This window comes from Carassius auratus, chromosome 23, assembly GCF_003368295.1.
Source record: "Carassius auratus strain Wakin chromosome 23, ASM336829v1, whole genome shotgun sequence".
Lineage (NCBI taxonomy): Eukaryota > Metazoa > Chordata > Actinopteri > Cypriniformes > Cyprinidae > Carassius > Carassius auratus.
Genome location: NC_039265.1, coordinates 9,267,839 through 9,284,271, shown reverse-complemented (window position 1 = coordinate 9,284,271; position 16,433 = coordinate 9,267,839). Strand labels below are relative to the sequence as shown.

At 34.2% G+C, this 16,433-nt stretch overlaps 2 protein-coding genes across 3 annotated transcripts; one reads left to right on the top strand and one right to left on the bottom strand.

Moving 5' to 3' along the window:
* Window positions 1-1,984: 1,984 nt before the first annotated feature.
* On the bottom strand, window positions 1,985-5,252 carry LOC113041221 (anaphase-promoting complex subunit 10-like). Its single transcript, XM_026199636.1, has 5 exons — window positions 5,095-5,252; window positions 4,493-4,612; window positions 4,301-4,391; window positions 3,478-3,598; window positions 1,985-2,371 (listed from the first exon to the last, which is right to left on the bottom strand). Exons 2-5 carry the CDS (start codon window positions 4,605-4,607, stop codon window positions 2,141-2,143), a joined length of 558 nt encoding a protein of 185 aa, XP_026055421.1. The 5' UTR covers window positions 4,608-4,612; window positions 5,095-5,252; the 3' UTR covers window positions 1,985-2,140.
* Window positions 5,253-5,277: 25 nt separating this feature from the next.
* On the top strand, window positions 5,278-16,366 carry LOC113041220 (ATP-binding cassette sub-family E member 1). 2 transcript variants are annotated; one of them, XM_026199633.1, is made up of 18 exons: window positions 5,278-5,412; window positions 8,241-8,392; window positions 8,466-8,551; window positions 8,668-8,765; window positions 8,854-8,971; window positions 9,093-9,230; window positions 9,309-9,378; window positions 9,453-9,549; window positions 10,688-10,777; window positions 10,851-10,972; window positions 11,253-11,474; window positions 11,556-11,615; window positions 13,121-13,179; window positions 13,253-13,363; window positions 14,388-14,530; window positions 14,620-14,742; window positions 14,878-14,989; window positions 15,916-16,366. In XM_026199633.1, exons 2-18 carry the CDS (start codon window positions 8,290-8,292, stop codon window positions 15,961-15,963), a joined length of 1,800 nt encoding a protein of 599 aa, XP_026055418.1. In that variant the 5' UTR covers window positions 5,278-5,412; window positions 8,241-8,289; the 3' UTR covers window positions 15,964-16,366. The 2 variants fall into 2 exon arrangements, with proteins under 2 accessions (XP_026055418.1, XP_026055420.1); XM_026199635.1 differs by lacking the exon at window positions 5,278-5,412 and adding an exon at window positions 7,177-7,985.
* Window positions 16,367-16,433: the final 67 nt, after the last annotated feature.

Genomic DNA, 16,433 nt, shown 5'->3' with positions numbered 1-16,433 from the left:
CGACCCCTGGTGGATAACTGTGTACTGATCAGGGCCGTATTCACAAACCATTTTATATTACCACTAAGAGGTCTCCTAGCAGTAATAAAAAAACATCTTTAAGAGTTTTCTCTTAAAACCTATTCACAAAGCTGCTGAGACAAACTTGTACTGAGGAAAAGAGTGAAGTCTTAAGCTAAGAGTGAGTGGGCGGGGTTGATCTCGTTGGTACGGATGACGTCAGCAAGCTTATTAACAGTGATTGGCTGATAGGGAGGGGTCTCTGTCAGAGATTTACACACAGAAATATTGTAGATATTATAAATATTGTATTCAAGTTTGAGAATGAAGTTTGCAATTACTCAAAAGTCTAGTTGACTTGACTAGTGAAGCCTAACAAAAAAAAAAAAAAAAAACACAACAACAACAACAAATGGGGACATTTAAAGGCAAAGAAACAAGGCGAAAAATAAAATAAAATAAAAATGCAGCAAATTTGTAGATAATAAAAAATGGCACTGCATGTGTAAAACAAACAGATTGAAGATACAAATCTTAAACAAAGCTGAATTTTGTGCTTCTCTAACAAAACATCTGAATGTTTAAATGTGAACTACAAGTACTTCATGCAAGAAGTGCATTATAAATCCTGCTCTTTTGGTCAAAAATGTAATGTCATTATACATTATGTTAATAATGATAATGAAAGCAGTCCAATATTTCCTATCTGATAACTTATCTAAACATGCTTGTCGATACTTATATGCGAATAAGTGTCTCAAACTACACTTTTTCATGCATGTTTGAATATTAAAATGTCAGCTACAAGTACTACATCATACATTATAAATCCTAGACTTTTAATCCAAAAGTGTTATTCCATTAATTATGATAGTATGATTAGATATCCATTTCTTACCGGCTTGAACAGTTTGACTGTTTACATGTAAACTACAAGTAGCTACATCTTACATTATAACTCCTACACTTTGAACCCAGCAATGGTATTCAAGTACTAATCCCAATAAAAGAGATCTATATTCCTTAACTAATACAGTCTTTATATGCTTGTCGATATTTACATGCAAATAATTGTCTCAAGCTACACTTTTTCATGCATGTTTGAATGTTAAAATGTTAGCTACAAGTACTACATCTTACATTATAAATCTTATATATATAAGATTTATAATATCTATATTCCTTACCTAACACAGTCTTTTTATGCTTGTCGATATTTACAAACTACTAAGGGTCTCAGACTAAACTTTTGAATGCATATTAAAATGTTCTGGACGCAAGAAGTGCCATATTGAGCATCATAGAATTGAATCTTTAAAAATTTGTCAAAACCTAGCCCTAAGTCTTGTTATAAATTCTAGAATTTTACCCCAAAATATTATTTTATTAATTACAATAATAAAACTTTATCTCAATTCCTTATCTAATAGATTTGCTTATTTTATTTTATTTTTATGTGAACTACAAGTACTACAGTACATCTTAACATTATAAGTCTTACACTTTGAACCAAAACATTTTATTCAATTACTAAGGATAATAAAGGCAGATGGATGTTCTTACATTACGGATCATCTAAATGTGCTTGTTTATATTTACATGCTAATAATTGTCCAAATTTTAAGTGCTTAAAAATGAACTACAAGTAATAAATGCAAGTCTTGACATATTATACATAAAAAATCATACCTTTTTAACCCAAATATATTATAATAATGATAATAAAATCAGATCTCTAATTCTCACCTGGTTGAATATGTTTGGATGTTTAAATAAGAATATTTATGTCTGTATCTGTATGGCATTAAGTTCACAAACTTGTTATTCCTCAAAAGGGATCTTTGTAGCAACCTGATAAAAATCTGTCCATGTTTCTGCAAAGTTGTGTAGAATAGCGTGCAATTAAAGTGATTTGTACACACAACTGAATAAAGTAAGCTAAACCGATCCATCCTGCTTTAATAAAGCATCAAGAGACAAATGATTTCTTAATTTAAACAAAAACAACATTTATTTCCTGTAGATTTGCATTTACATAAACTGAACTTCGAACTGTTCTCTTTACAAAACACATTTAAGAACATCTGAAAGCTTTTAATTCTAGAACAGTCTTACGAGAAGGTAAAAATTAAAGCTGGGGTCATCTGATGGTGCGATACATCATGAAGTCTACAGTGGTGCATCGTGGGAATTTTCCGATGGAGCTCTCCTCCACGGGCGTGTAGACTTTGATCTGCCGCATGTGTGTGTCCCGTCCGTTCTGGTGGTTGGCCAACACGGCGATCTGGATCATGAAGGTCCTGATGGGATTGTTCACCAGATCCAACAGAGGGATGTGAATCCAGCCGCTCGGCTCCACCATCTCCAGCTGCTGCTCTCACACACAAACAATGCTCACGTCACCATGAAAGGATTTAATTTGTAGAAATGCATATTCTGCTTATTATATGATTTCTTAACAAATGAATCAGTAAATTGACATTTAATATTAGCAACAACATTTTGTCTTAAGTGTCAATTTCTTTGAAATTTCAATTTATACATCATCTGAAAGCTGAATAAATACGTTCTTCCATTGATGTATGGTTTGTTATGATAGAACAATATTTGGATGCAACTATTTGAGAATCTAGAATCTGAGGGTGCAAAAAATCTAAATATTGAGAAAATCATCTTTAAAGTTGCCCAGATGAATTCTTAGCAATGCATATTACTATTTAAAAATTAAGTTTTGATATATTTACATTAGGAAATTTGCTTAATATCTTCATGGAACATGATTTTTAATTAATATCCCAATGATTTTTGGCATGAAAGAAAATTGTATCATTTTGACCCATACAATTTATTTATTTTTTATAATTTTGACCCATACAATTTATTTATTTTTTATAATTTTGACCCATACAATTTATTTATTTACTTTTGGCTATTTCAACAACTATACCCCAGTGACTTAAGACTGCTTCGTGGTCCAGGGTCACATTTAAAAAAATATTTCAGTCACAAAAATTTTAAACATTTAATAAGTTAAATATTTTAGTGTACTATAAAAACTATAAATATATTCCAAAAATAAGCCTACATGATTTTTTTCTTGAAATTATAATAATTTTCCACTTTTTTAGGACTTAAAATAATATAAAATTGTATATATATATATATATATATATATATATATATATATATATACACACACACACACAGAATATGAAGTACATTTTTAACTAATTTGTTTTTATTAGTTTTAGTTTTAATGTCTAATGTTTTAATAATCTTATTTCAATTATAATTTTAGTACAATCTAAATAAAATTAAACAAGAATTTGTTATTTATTTTTAAAAAAAATTTTTAATGGTTCTAGATATTAAAATATGATATAAAATATTTTATATATTAAAATAAAATACATTACATAAAAGTAATGGACCGTGAAATGTCACAAGTATTTGAGTTCATAGGTCATAGGTCATTACCCGGATCTCCTGCAGGTTGTGGAAGTTATTTCCAACTCGAACCGAGATCTTGCTGGGAGTGTAGCTCTCATCCGATTTATAATCAGCATAAATACACAGCATTTTAACCGTTGTTTTCCTCCTAACAGGACACAACAGAGACAAAACATTGTCTAATTCAAATACATTTACATTTAGTAGATGCTTTTATACAAAGTGACTTACAAATGAGGAGAACAGTACAAGCAATCAGACCAACGATAGAGCAACAGTATCAGTTAGTCTAGCACAGAACACATAGCAAGGATTTTTTATAAAATAGAATAGAATAGAATAGGTAAGCCCTAGATTTAGTTCATCATGTGCTGGCGATATACTAATTATATGGTTATTATTATAAATATGATATAACAACCAAGTTTAATAATAATCAATCATAGGTACACATAAACAACCTGTGTAGTACTTTAGTAAAGTACTTAAAAATATATCTATTAATCAGTGAATTTTCATGGCCTTTAGAAATAACTTATAACTGAATAAAAACTATAATTCAGACACAGAAACTAAGTTAAATATTTTAGTGTTCTATAAATACTACAAATATATTCAAAAAATAAAACTACGTGATTTTTCCTTGAACTTTTCTACGACTTTAAATTTAAATTAAGGTAAAAATATCTGTGACCCTGGACCACAAACCATTTTTCTAAATTGATGAATAAATAAGCTGAATAAATAAGCTTTCCACTGATGTATGGTTTGTTATGATAGAACAATATTTGTCAGTGTTTATGAGTTCATTGGGTCAGTCGGCTCATAGAGGGGCTCATGGTGTCTCTACCTGAACTGAATGTTCACTAGATGTGGCTGAGAGCCGTCGGACTGCCAGTACGTCTCCAGATTATCGTCCCTCAGCTGGTCGACTCCGAACCCTTCACACAGAAACCGAACGAATGAATTAATACGTAAACAGAGGAACACTAAAGGTGCATTAAACCAGATGATCAAAAACAGAGATTAATAAGACACACACCTGGCTTGCATGAGGACAGCGACCACACGGCTTGTGATCCGATCTCTCGGACGGTCCCTGTGCGCTCCAGCTGCTTGGGATCTGTCCCTGGGGGGGTCTTAGCGGCCGTTGCCATGGTTACTGAGGAGTGGAAATGAAGACAGACAGAAGGGATGGAATTAAACAACACCCACAGACAGTTTACAGACACATTTTACAAAAATGTGTAACTTTCACTTAGAAAAAAGCACGATTACAAAACACTAAAACTATGGTATTCATATTTTGAGATTAATTTTTAAAATGTTATTTTAAACACTATATATATATATATATATATATATATATATATATATATATATATATATATATATATATATATAAGCAAATGAAAAGCATATTAATTGCAAGTAAAGCGTCAACTTCAATGTTTCAGATAACTACTGTAAAAATAAAATGTTAAAATAAGAGTGTAATAATTTCATACTGGCATGACAAATATATATGACCAAATAATAAACACGTTAAAATGTAAACAGGGCTAGAAAATTTAATTTTACAAACGCTCAAGCAGCAAACCGTGCCTTTTATCTTTAAAGCGAAACAAAGTCGCAGCCACTCACCGGCACTCACTGAAAAACACTCACACAGCAGTGTCTCCTCCTTCAGTTTCCACAACTAACATAAACTAAGGATCATTTTCTCAAAAAGGATAAATTATGGTCGTGGACACCCAAATGCTGTTTGCATTTGCCCGGCATTGGCGCGCTCTGAATACGTCGTCAGGTTTTCGATCGCGTCGCGTCCCTTCTGCGTCACGCGTTCTGGCGCCATCTCTGCGGTGCGCGCCGGAGCAGCACGCGCTGCTCGTCTCTTCACACAGAAAGAAGACACTCTCCGCTTATTAACGCGTTATACTGCGCTATTACCATCAGCGGGAGGTGAGCGGTGTTTTATTGGTATATTATAACAATTAAACAGACGCTGATAGGTATTTTGACAGACATTAAGCACATCGTCGTCGCCCTGCACGCGAGGCCTTTTCTGTCTCCATTTAAATGCCCGCGGTTTCCACTAACATCGAACGAACGTCATTCTTAAACGAAGTGTTTTTATAACCGAGCAGATGTTTGAAAGATCGATTGAAATAATGTTTTGGTTTTGGAGTGAAATTTATGTGGGAAGGTCTCTGGTGTAAATTCTTGCGTCATCGTTATTCCCTCAGGCGCGCGCGTTTGAGTCACGACTTGCGCGCGCGCGCACTGGTTTCACGTGTTCGATATGATTAAATCTTTCAATCTGAAATTATTAAACTGTTGCTATTATTGTCACAGTGTTAAAACAGTGGTCTGTTAGGGAGTGGTCTGATCCAATTGTTTCAGAAATCTGTGGTTTATTGATTATTAAAGTGGTCTGGCGACCGAAAGGTTGCAGGTTCGAATCTCATTTAGAGGTCTGTGGACTATCACTGTTTCTTGAGTGCTTAAGACAGTTAAAACTCTGTTCAGATAACAGCTGTTTCCATTATATCTGGTCGTTTGAATGAGTCCATGTCTGTAAACGAGTGATAAGCTGATTTTAATGGAAGTTGTGGGTGTTGCTAGGTTGTCCAGAATAGTTGCTAGGTGGTTTCTTACAGGCTCAAGTGGAAAAAGTCCACCCTTTTTGAGACTGTTTTGCTCTGTATTGCATTATTAGTAGCACTGTATTATACTGAAGATGAAGGCATGCAGTGATTTGTCATATAATAATGCAAAATGTGATACAATAATGCTTCAAGTGTGTATAATTATATTTAAACGCTGAAAATGTTTTCTTTCTTTTTTTTGCACTATATTATAATTTGTACATTTTGCCATACGTAGATAATTTCATTATATCGTGCAAGTCTGATTATTAACTTGTGGGAATTTTATCATTGATCTTTTTTTTCATGATTAGTAAGACTGCATGATATTAAAGAAATGTGCAGTTTGTTAATGCAATACAATAATGCTTTAAATGTGTTTAATTATGTATAAATGTAATTAAAAACATAATGATATAACGTTCATACATTTCTTGTTTTTTTGGCAGTGAATCTTGGACAGCATCACTTAAATCTACATGTATTAAAATCCAAATGATCCAATTGATTAAAACTATTAATAATCTGTTAAATCTATAAACATTATTCAGCTAATGCAAGCAGTTGTGATATGCATATTGCGGTTTGTAAATTTGCTAGATTTGAGGATGCAATGCATTTGTCTTAGAGGACGTTCACATGTCGTGCCTAAAACGTGGCTTTTAAAACCCTTGCTGTTACTCTGCTACAAGATTTATCTACGAAGAAAAGTAAAAAAAAATGCTGCAGTGTTTGGGTGCACTCCATTCTTCAAAAACACAAAAACTAGCCGATACAGGAGCTCTGTCTGGACAACATGAGGTTTTAAAGTTTATTTCAGAGTGGACACGGACCTGATTCATTATATTTTAAGAAAACGAATTATCTAAGGTAAACGAATCTGTAACATACTGCTTAATAAACGAAATCTTTGCATTTTAATACAACTTGCCTCATTGCCTTATTTTTGTATTTTAAATCATTGATCAGTTCAGTTGTTTTAGAAACATTCAAATGTGTTAATCAACATTGTAGTTGTTAATTAAAAATTTTTATTTATATATCAGAATAATAATTAGGCTAAAGGTATGAGTTAGACCAGTGGTTCTCAAACTGGGGTACTGCGAACTGAATTCTGAGTTTTGGCATTCATTTAATTCTACTTCAACTTACATGTGCATTAAAACCGAACATGTATTCCTGACAAAAGCAAAATACCGCTTCTAATGTAAAAACTGTTAAATGGGAGTGAATAAACAGTCAGATACATGATATCCAATCCGCTCACCTCATCTTTTGTGGTCAAAACTGCCTGCATCCACACAAGCAGCGTGCATATGATGTAAATCCTGCTACTGTTCAATGCATCGTTAACGTAGATCTACACTTAACAGCATGAAGAGCAAATATTGATACGGACTGAGATCCATGTAAACTCTCTTAGACTCAATGCGTGTTATTGTTTGCATGTTTATTGAGATACAAGCAAGCATGCAAATTTCCCTGAACATCCAAACGATGGCAGATGTGCCATTCATTTTTACATCACTTCAGAATATTGTCATGTTTGTTCTATTTTACAATAAAATAATACTGTAGTTCCAACGAATTTGAAAGTGCAACTCCAAGTAACATACAGCGGTGCTTCAACAGTGAACAAATCTTGTGGAGAGTCAGTGATTAATTAACATTACAGCAGCATTTTGCTTCGTTACTAGTTCCTCATAGTCTTGAGGTTCACTTAGAAAGCTCTTCTGGAGTTCAGAGAGGTCTGGCTCTGTCCTTCTCTTCCTCTTTCCCTCTGAGGGACATCTAGAGACCGGCGTGACTCTGACAGGTGTAGACTGGATGTTTGCTGATGCTGCTGGTCGATGCCAGGGGCTCGGCTCTACAGGAAGTAGGGTCAAGGTAATGAGGCCCTAATATTGATCAAAAAAGTCATGCATTTAGGAACGGCTAGCATAACTGATACACCAGTTAATAAACATTCATGTATAAACAGTATCATGCTTACTAGTTATTGCAATGCATGTGTGTCCCATGCATCGTTCCTCAAAATAATGAGGGCTTGACAAGTCATAAACATCAGGAAATCCCTGGACCGCAATGATACGCTTGCTTATATGTGAATGGCCCCTAATTTTAATCTCTCTCTTATTCTAGTGAGGTCTAGACCTCTGTTCCTGTAGATCTGCGTCATCAAACCAGCCAAATGGCCGACAAGAACACCAGAATCGCTATCGTGAACCACGACAAGTGCAAGCCCAAGAAATGTCGTCAGGAGTGCAAGAAGAGCTGTCCGGTGGTGCGCATGGGTAAGGATCGCCCGCTGCATTCGCCCGGTGTCGGTGCAGGGTTTGGGTATCATTCGTGTGTTTTTTGTCGCAGGTAAGCTGTGCATCGAGGTCACGCCTCAGAGTAAAATCGTCTGGATCTCAGAGTCTCTCTGCATCGGATGTGGAATCTGCATCAAGGTAATTCGTCCTGATCCTGTCTGTTCAGATTCATGTATGTATTCAACAAAAACTGACTGTCTCTAAACTGACATTTTGATAGTTTATCATAGATTGAATTATTCTCTTTCATTAAGAAATGCCCATTTGGAGCTCTGTCGATCGTGAACCTGCCAAGCAACCTGGAGAAGGAAACCACACACAGATACTGTGCCAACTCCTTCAAGCTCCACAGGTATAAACTGAGTCTTCAGCTCTTTAGTCTTGCTTCAGTGTGTTGTGGAGTTGATCTGAGTGTGTGTGTGTGTGTGTGTGTTGGTCAGGTTGCCCATCCCTCGTCCAGGTGAAGTGCTGGGGCTGGTAGGTACCAACGGCATCGGGAAATCCACGGCCCTCAAAATCCTGGCGGGAAAACAGAAACCAAACCTGGGGAGGTTCGATGTGAGTTTCTCTCACCCGCACAAACACACACTTCAGATCGCATCACTCTGAGATAATAGCTTTGATGCTGCGATGCCGTTAAACAGTGAATACATAAACAAACTAATGCGTGTTTTCCCAGGCTCCTCCTGACTGGCAGGAGATCCTCGCATATTTCCGTGGCTCCGAGCTGCAGAACTATTTCACCAAGATCCTGGAGGACGACCTGAAGGCCATCGTTAAGCCGCAGTATGTCGATCAGATCCCCAAAACCGTTAAGGTTGGTATGAATATCTGCTGATTTGAATTCATATTTGATTTGATTGTTTGTGTTTGTAATTCTCTGTTTGTCCTGCAGGGCTCAGTAGGCTCCATCCTGAGCAGGAAGGACGACACCAAGACAGAAGAACTGGTGTGTGAACAGCTGGGTAAGTACACATGCACTTCTGTTTGTGGTTTTATTGTGTCTTGTGTCTGATGGTTCTGCGCTGTGATTGGTCAGATCTGTTGCACTTGCGTGAGCGTAATGTTGAGGATCTGTCGGGAGGAGAGCTGCAGAGATTCGCCTGCGCAGTCGTCTGCATTCAGAGAGCTGATATGTGAGTCTTTCTGTGTTTGTGCAGTGATGAAGCCCTGAAACATTCAGTCTTATTTATTTATCAGTTATTTTTTGTTTGTTTTTTTATTATTTAGCATTAATAAAAAAAAAATTCAGTAATCAAGCTTAATCTCAGTTTATTCCATCGTAATTATCTGACGTCCTGCAGTGTTAGTTTAGAATTATTGGTATACTATTATAATACTAGTTTTTTTAGCTTTACATTTTTTATATATATCTTTCATTTTCATTTGATTAATTTTAATAATTTAATGTGCTTTTTCAGTTTTAGTGCGTCAGTTTAAATTCATTTTATTTCATTAGTGTTATTTTAGTATTGTTTATTTAATGTTGATATTTTGAGCTTGTATTTGTTTTTTGTTTTTTGCTATTATCAAATAAATTTTATTTTCAGTAATTGCATGCTTTTTTGTCCTTTTTTTATTTTTAAATATATTTATCTTTAATTCTTTATTTCATTTTTAATTATTTTACTATTTAAACTTAGTTTAATTCATTGTAATGATAAATTGTTGTTTCAGTGTTATTTCCATACTGTTGTAGTATTAATATTTTTAGGTTGTATTTTCATATTTTCACATTTATATTTAGCATCCTTTTTTTTTCATTTTCAATTTGACTAATTTCTTAATTTACTTAAGCTTTAATTAACTTAAGCTTAAACTCAATTTATTTCAGTGTAATTATCTAACATCCTGCAGTGTTATTTTATAGTTATTTGTACACTATTATAATATAATATAACATTTTTTAATATATATTTTCCATTTTCATTTGACTTATTTTAATCATTTAATGAGCTTTTGTCATGTGCTTTTTTTATGCCAGTTTTATTAATTTTATTAGTAGTATTTAAATACTATCATAATATTTTGATCTTTTACATTATTATAATATTTCATAATATTTTGGTCTTTTACTTGTATAAATTCCATTTAAAATGTCATGTTCTTTCTTTTTTTTTTTTGGTTTTCACAAATATTTATTTACCTTTTAACCTTCTGTCAGTCAGTCGCCAATGCAGCATTTCTATTTTCAATTGCAAGTTTTCCATCAAGTCTTTAGCTTTAATTGAGTGAATGAGCACACTTTAATAGCTCTGTGTCTGTTCTCTCTAGCTTCATGTTCGACGAGCCGTCCAGTTACCTGGATGTGAAACAGAGGCTGAGAGCTGCCATCACCATCCGCTCCCTCATCTCTCCAGACAGGTCTGAAGCTCCTCCGATGCATCTCGTAGAGCCGCTGGTTACTCCTCGTGACAGCTCGTGTTCCTCTGTGCAGGTACATCATAGTGGTGGAGCACGACTTGAGTGTGTTGGATTACCTGTCAGACTTCATCTGCTGTCTGTACGGCGTTCCCAGCGCGTACGGTGTGGTGACCATGCCCTTCAGCGTCCGGGAAGGTGCGACCCTCTCCAAAACCTGCATGTGATGCTCTGCTTCTAAATCAGCAGGACTTCAGACCTGCTAACCTGTTTGTATTTCGGGTAGCAGGCTACACATTTCGACCTCAGACTGCGCTGGTTTGATTTGTCACTCTGTCCACGTGCAGTATTCAAACAAGCAACAGAAAAAGATGAAGAGTTCAACCAATCATGGCGCTCTATTGTCAGCTGTTGACCCTCACTCGAACCAGCTCAGAAATGTCATGTTTTTACAACAACAATCTCTTCTTTCCTTCAGGAATCAATATTTTCCTGGACGGCTACGTGCCGACGGAGAACCTGCGCTTCAGGGAGACGTCTCTGGTGTTTAAAGTGGCAGAGACGGCCGCCGAGGAGGAAGTGAAGAAGATGTGCCGCTATCAGTACCCCAACATGAAGAAGAGCATGGGCGAGTTCACGCTGGGCATCACAGAAGGAGAGTTCACCGACTCGGAGATCATGGTCATGCTGGGAGAGAACGGTGAGACACGGCTCTGTGTTTTAAGAAACGCTGCTGAACCTGATTGATTTATCCTCCTCTAAACCAGCTCTGCTCTTTCAGGAACTGGGAAAACCACGTTCATCAGGATGCTTGCAGGAGGCCTCAAACCAGACGGAGGAGGTAGAAATCAACACACCACTCCAGTCGGTCACTTTAATCAAAGAATATACAAATGATTGAAATTCTAAATCTAATCAGAATTTTTTTTTTAATTGTTATTTTGGGGTCCCTGAATACATTTTCAATCAGACTGATACCAATTAAGTTCAAGAATTAAAAAAAAAGTGTTCTCGAATTTTAAAATTTGAATTTTTATTGTGGTTTCTGTTTAAAATATTAATAAAATATTAAATATGTTAATATTAATAATATTAATAACTCAATTATGATATTCGCAAAAATAGCCAAAGTTGTCGGCATGGTATTAGAAAGATATTTCGGTCACACTTTATTTTAGGGTCCAATTCTCACTATTAACTAACCACTAACTATGACTTTTGCCTTAATTAACTCCTTATTTGCTGCTTATTAATGGTTTATAAGGTAGTTGTTAAGTTTAGGGTATTGGGTAGGATTATGGATGTAATGCATTTATATGTACTTTATAAACACTAATAAACAGCCAATATGTTAATAATAGACATGCTAATAAGTGACTAGTTATTAGTGAGAATTGGACCCTATACCAAAGTGTTACAGAGATTTCTTTATATATATAAAAAAGTCATTATTTGTCTAAGTCTAATTGTAGGTAAAATACACATTTAAAAATCAATTCTAAAACTGAAATAAATAGAAATAAAATAATTTTTTATTTCTAAGAAAGCGCTGTAGAAAATGTACGAAAAATAGGTCTTGAAGATAGATTTTTGCTTTTTTGTCTTGCTTTAAATATTTTAATGTTTCAAATTTTAATAACTAAGTGTATGAGTGTGTGTGTGTGTGTGTGTGTGTGTGTATTTATATATATATATATATATATATATATATATATATATATATTTCACTTTAATTTATTTCAGTAATAATAATTTTGGAATTTCAGTTAAATCTTGCAGTTAGTTGACAAGGCAACATTTTAAAATAAATGTATTTATTTAAAAATAAATTAAAATAAATCTTTAATATTTTATTTCAGCTCCATTTGAAATGTAATGCTATTATTATTTAACTGTTTTTGATTAGTGTTACACCTTTTAAAACCGTTGGAGAATTTTAATATTTTGGAAATGTATATATTTTTTTACTTTAATGTCTTTTAAGTTTTAGTAATTTTATGTGATTTTGTCTTGTATAAGTCTTAAGTCAATTATAAAACAACTTGTATAAATAAATGTAGGATTGAGGAAAGCGTCCTAAACAAATATTTTTAAGAAAAATAGGTATTTTTAAAATTTTTGTGTTGTTTTAAATGTTTGTATATTTTAAATTTTAATAACTCTGATATGATTTACATAATGACAATAGACATTGCATGAATTTTCTTTCTTTAATCTGCTATTAATGCAAAGAATAATAATTATTAATAGTTTCTCTTCTGAGAAGTCAAAATACAGTTTGGGAAGGAAAGCATCTCTCCACACAGACAGGTTAGTTGATTGTGCTCTTCTGTGTGTGTTTCTCAGGTGAGGTGCCCATCCTGAACGTGAGCTACAAGCCACAGAAGATCAGCCCCAAGTTCAAAGTGAGTCTGAGCTCTGTCGCTGCATGATAATCATCAGTGTGCAGGAGTGGTGATGTTCGGTGTGTGTTTCCAGGGCAGTGTTCGAGCCCTGCTGCACGAGAAGATCAGAGACGCGTACACACACCCTCAGTTCGTCACGGACGTAATGAAGCCCATGCAGATCGAAAGCATCATCGACCAGGACGTGAGTTATTCTGGTGTCCTTTACTATTCAGGAGTGGAATGAGTCGCTCGTTTAGCTTTTAATCATTTATCACCACATTGTAATGCAATATTCAAAGTAGGAAGTATGTTCATGTATGTAATGTGTTTGCTTTTAAGTTGTGTGCTATAATAAACAGTCTAAAGGATGAATCTAGGAAAAGCCTTTACATTAAAACAAGGAAATGAATTGAATCTCGTTGATTGAATTGTGCTCAATTTGCAAAACGTCCTCAGTTATTTATTTTTTAATGTTTTGCTGTGTGTATGAGTGTACATGTATATGTATATGTGTTATATATATATATATATATATATATATATATATATATATATATATATAATTTCACTTTAGTTCATTGGATTTCCAATTTCAATTGGAGTTTTGACAAGGCAACATTTTTAAATAAATTGAGGTCTTTAATATTTTATTTCAGCTCTATTTGAAATTGCTATTATTATTTTAACTGTTTTTGATTAGTGTGACACAACAGTTGGAGAATAAATTTTTTTGGAAATGTGTATATTTTCAGTCTTTAATTTAATTAGCAGATTTAGTTATTTTATGTGTTTTTGTAATTTAATAGTTCTTTTTATTATTTTATTTTAGAACTTAAACGCTCTCAGTACTATTATAGCATTTATCAAAATATTCTTTTTTTATTTTATAATTTTTTTTTATTTAGTGTATATATATATATTTTTTTAGTTTTAGAACTTCAAAACCATATATTATTATCAATTCTTTTTTTTCATAATTTTTCTTTTCTTTTTCTTTTATTTTTTGCAATTTCGTGTTCTTGCCATTTTTGTAATTCTTCCATTTGATTTTTTTTTTTTTTACTTTTTTTTTCTTCTAATTTTAGAACTTTTTCTCATTTGAAAAATAAGTTTGTGTTTGTTTTTGTTTTTTTTTATGTATTTTTTTTTTTTTACATCTCTTAAGTACATGACACAGTTTGCTTGATTCTCACGTGCTCGTTCAAACCCACCGGTTGTGTCTGTAGGTCCAGAATCTGTCTGGTGGTGAGCTGCAGCGTGTGGCTCTGGCTCTGTGTTTAGGAAAGCCTGCGGACGTGTATCTGATCGACGAGCCGTCAGCGTATCTGGACTCCGAGCAGCGTCTGATGGCTGCCAGGGTCATCAAACGGTAGCATCTACAACACTTTCATGGCTGTTTCATCGGTTCGATGCACTCAGTGCTTATTTCACAGATTCCTTCCTTTATATGCCATGCAGATTCATCCTTCACGCCAAGAAGACAGCGTTTGTGGTGGAGCACGACTTCATCATGGCCACTTATCTGGCGGACCGAGTCATCGTCTTCGACGGGATTCCATCCAGAAACACTAACGCCAATGCGTACGTACTTCATTTGCTCTGATAACGTCAGTATTGAATATACACAAGTTCCCTTAAATGTGTAAATGGAAGTGTTCAGTGTTTCAGATATTCAGTCATAACGCAATGTTCATGCTGAAATGTGTTTGTCATCAGTCCACAGAACCTGCTGGCTGGCATGAATAAGTTTTTAGCGCAGCTGGAGATCACGTTCAGAAGAGACCCAAACAACTTCAGACCAAGAATTAACAAACTCAATTCCATTAAGGTACACATTCACATTTAAATGACTCTTTACAAATTACACTGGGCAGATCGTTTTCTACGGATATCATTTATTAGTATTATAACGATAATGTTTTTATTCAGACTTTGAACTAGTTTTATTTTTATATAGTGTTTTTATTTCAAGTTTTTAGTGGTTTGTTGTGTTTTTGGCATATTGTGTTTTTATGTGCATATAGTTTTTATTCAACTAAATGAAAATTAGACATTTTCCTTTGCAAATAGCTGAAATCAAGCAAGTTTAAAATTTGTATTATCTATTATTTCTAATTTTTTATGGTTTTAGTTTTAGTTAACTACACAAATTCTGCATTTAACCCAAAATTAATTAACTTTGAAGCTGAATTGACATTACAGATTGTATTAAAGCGGCTACACAGTATTATGTCTTACGAACACCAGTAATGTCATTATTCGGCTTGATTCAGTTTACATTTAATCATTTAGCAGACACTTTTATCCAAAGCTGCTTAGAAATGGAAGCAATAAAAATCAACAAAAGAGCAATGATATGCAAGTGCTAGAACAAGTCTCAGTTAGCTTAAAGCAATAGTTCACCCAAAATTGAAAAAAGGTGGGATCCACCAACTTTTTGATTACCAGCAATCTTCAAAATATCTTTTGAAGCAACTCATACAAAAAAATTTCGACATTGATTTTTGGGTGAACTATCCCTTCAACATTGAAAATCCTGTGTTTTTGGATTGCAGCCATCTCAAAACTCAAGCTTCCTGGCTAGATTGCATTTTGGGCCTCGTAATATAATTTCATACATCTTTGACTTACAGAAATGCTGTCTCAATAGGCTTTTGACTCGATTGGTCTTGATGTTGTATCAAAGTGTGGCCAGTAGTACGGTAGCTTTGTACCGGTTTATTTAAAAAACTGTTATTTGCTTTCTCCTTTAAGGATGTGGAACAAAAGAAGAGTGGAAACTACTTCTTCCTGGATGACTGAAGATTCCATTTCACAGAATTCCAGAAGTTTAGCTGCTCAGTATGACATCAGACCAGCAAGCACTGCACTGTGAGACTTACACGTTTGACTGAATTACCATCAGAACTTCAAACATACGACTCTGCTCTTCTCCTCAATGGTGCGATCCAACAAAGAGACTAGATATATCCTCTGACATAAAGCCAAACTTGTGAGGAGAGGACATTATTTGAAAATAAAACCTGGAGAGAGATGTATGTGTCCGGATTAATTATCGTTATCGTTAACAACTGCAGTTCTTTCTCGTCACAAAGTGTTGCGAACCAATTTACACACGCCAAACATGCAACTGTATATTTTGAATAAAATATTTTAATCATGTTAAACGATGTCTTACATTACATTAAATAATCTCATTATTGCATTCTTGTGAAGATGCAGTTAGAAGCGGTTCAATATTAAAATGCACTAGGACCAGATACACAAAATCT

What these genes read in the sequence shown, in the direction of transcription:
- LOC113041221 (XM_026199636.1), bottom strand. Translation starts at nt 4,607, where the DNA reads ATGGCAACGGCCGCTAAGACCCCCCCAGGGACAGATCCCAAGCAGCTG. An exon ending in GCTGTCCTCATGCAAGCCAG is followed by an intron (nt 4,392 to 4,492) that starts GTGTGTGTCTTA and finishes TTCTGTGTGAAG; the next exon opens with GGTTCGGAGTCGACCAGCTG. An exon ending in CTAGTGAACATTCAGTTCAG is followed by an intron (nt 3,599 to 4,300) that starts GTAGAGACACCA and finishes GTGTCCTGTTAG; the next exon opens with GAGGAAAACAACGGTTAAAA.
- LOC113041220 (XM_026199633.1), top strand. Translation starts at nt 8,290, where the DNA reads ATGGCCGACAAGAACACCAGAATCGCTATCGTGAACCACGACAAGTGC. An exon ending in AGATCCCCAAAACCGTTAAG is followed by an intron (nt 9,231 to 9,308) that starts GTTGGTATGAAT and finishes TTTGTCCTGCAG; the next exon opens with GGCTCAGTAGGCTCCATCCT. An exon ending in GGTCATGCTGGGAGAGAACG is followed by an intron (nt 11,475 to 11,555) that starts GTGAGACACGGC and finishes CTGCTCTTTCAG; the next exon opens with GAACTGGGAAAACCACGTTC.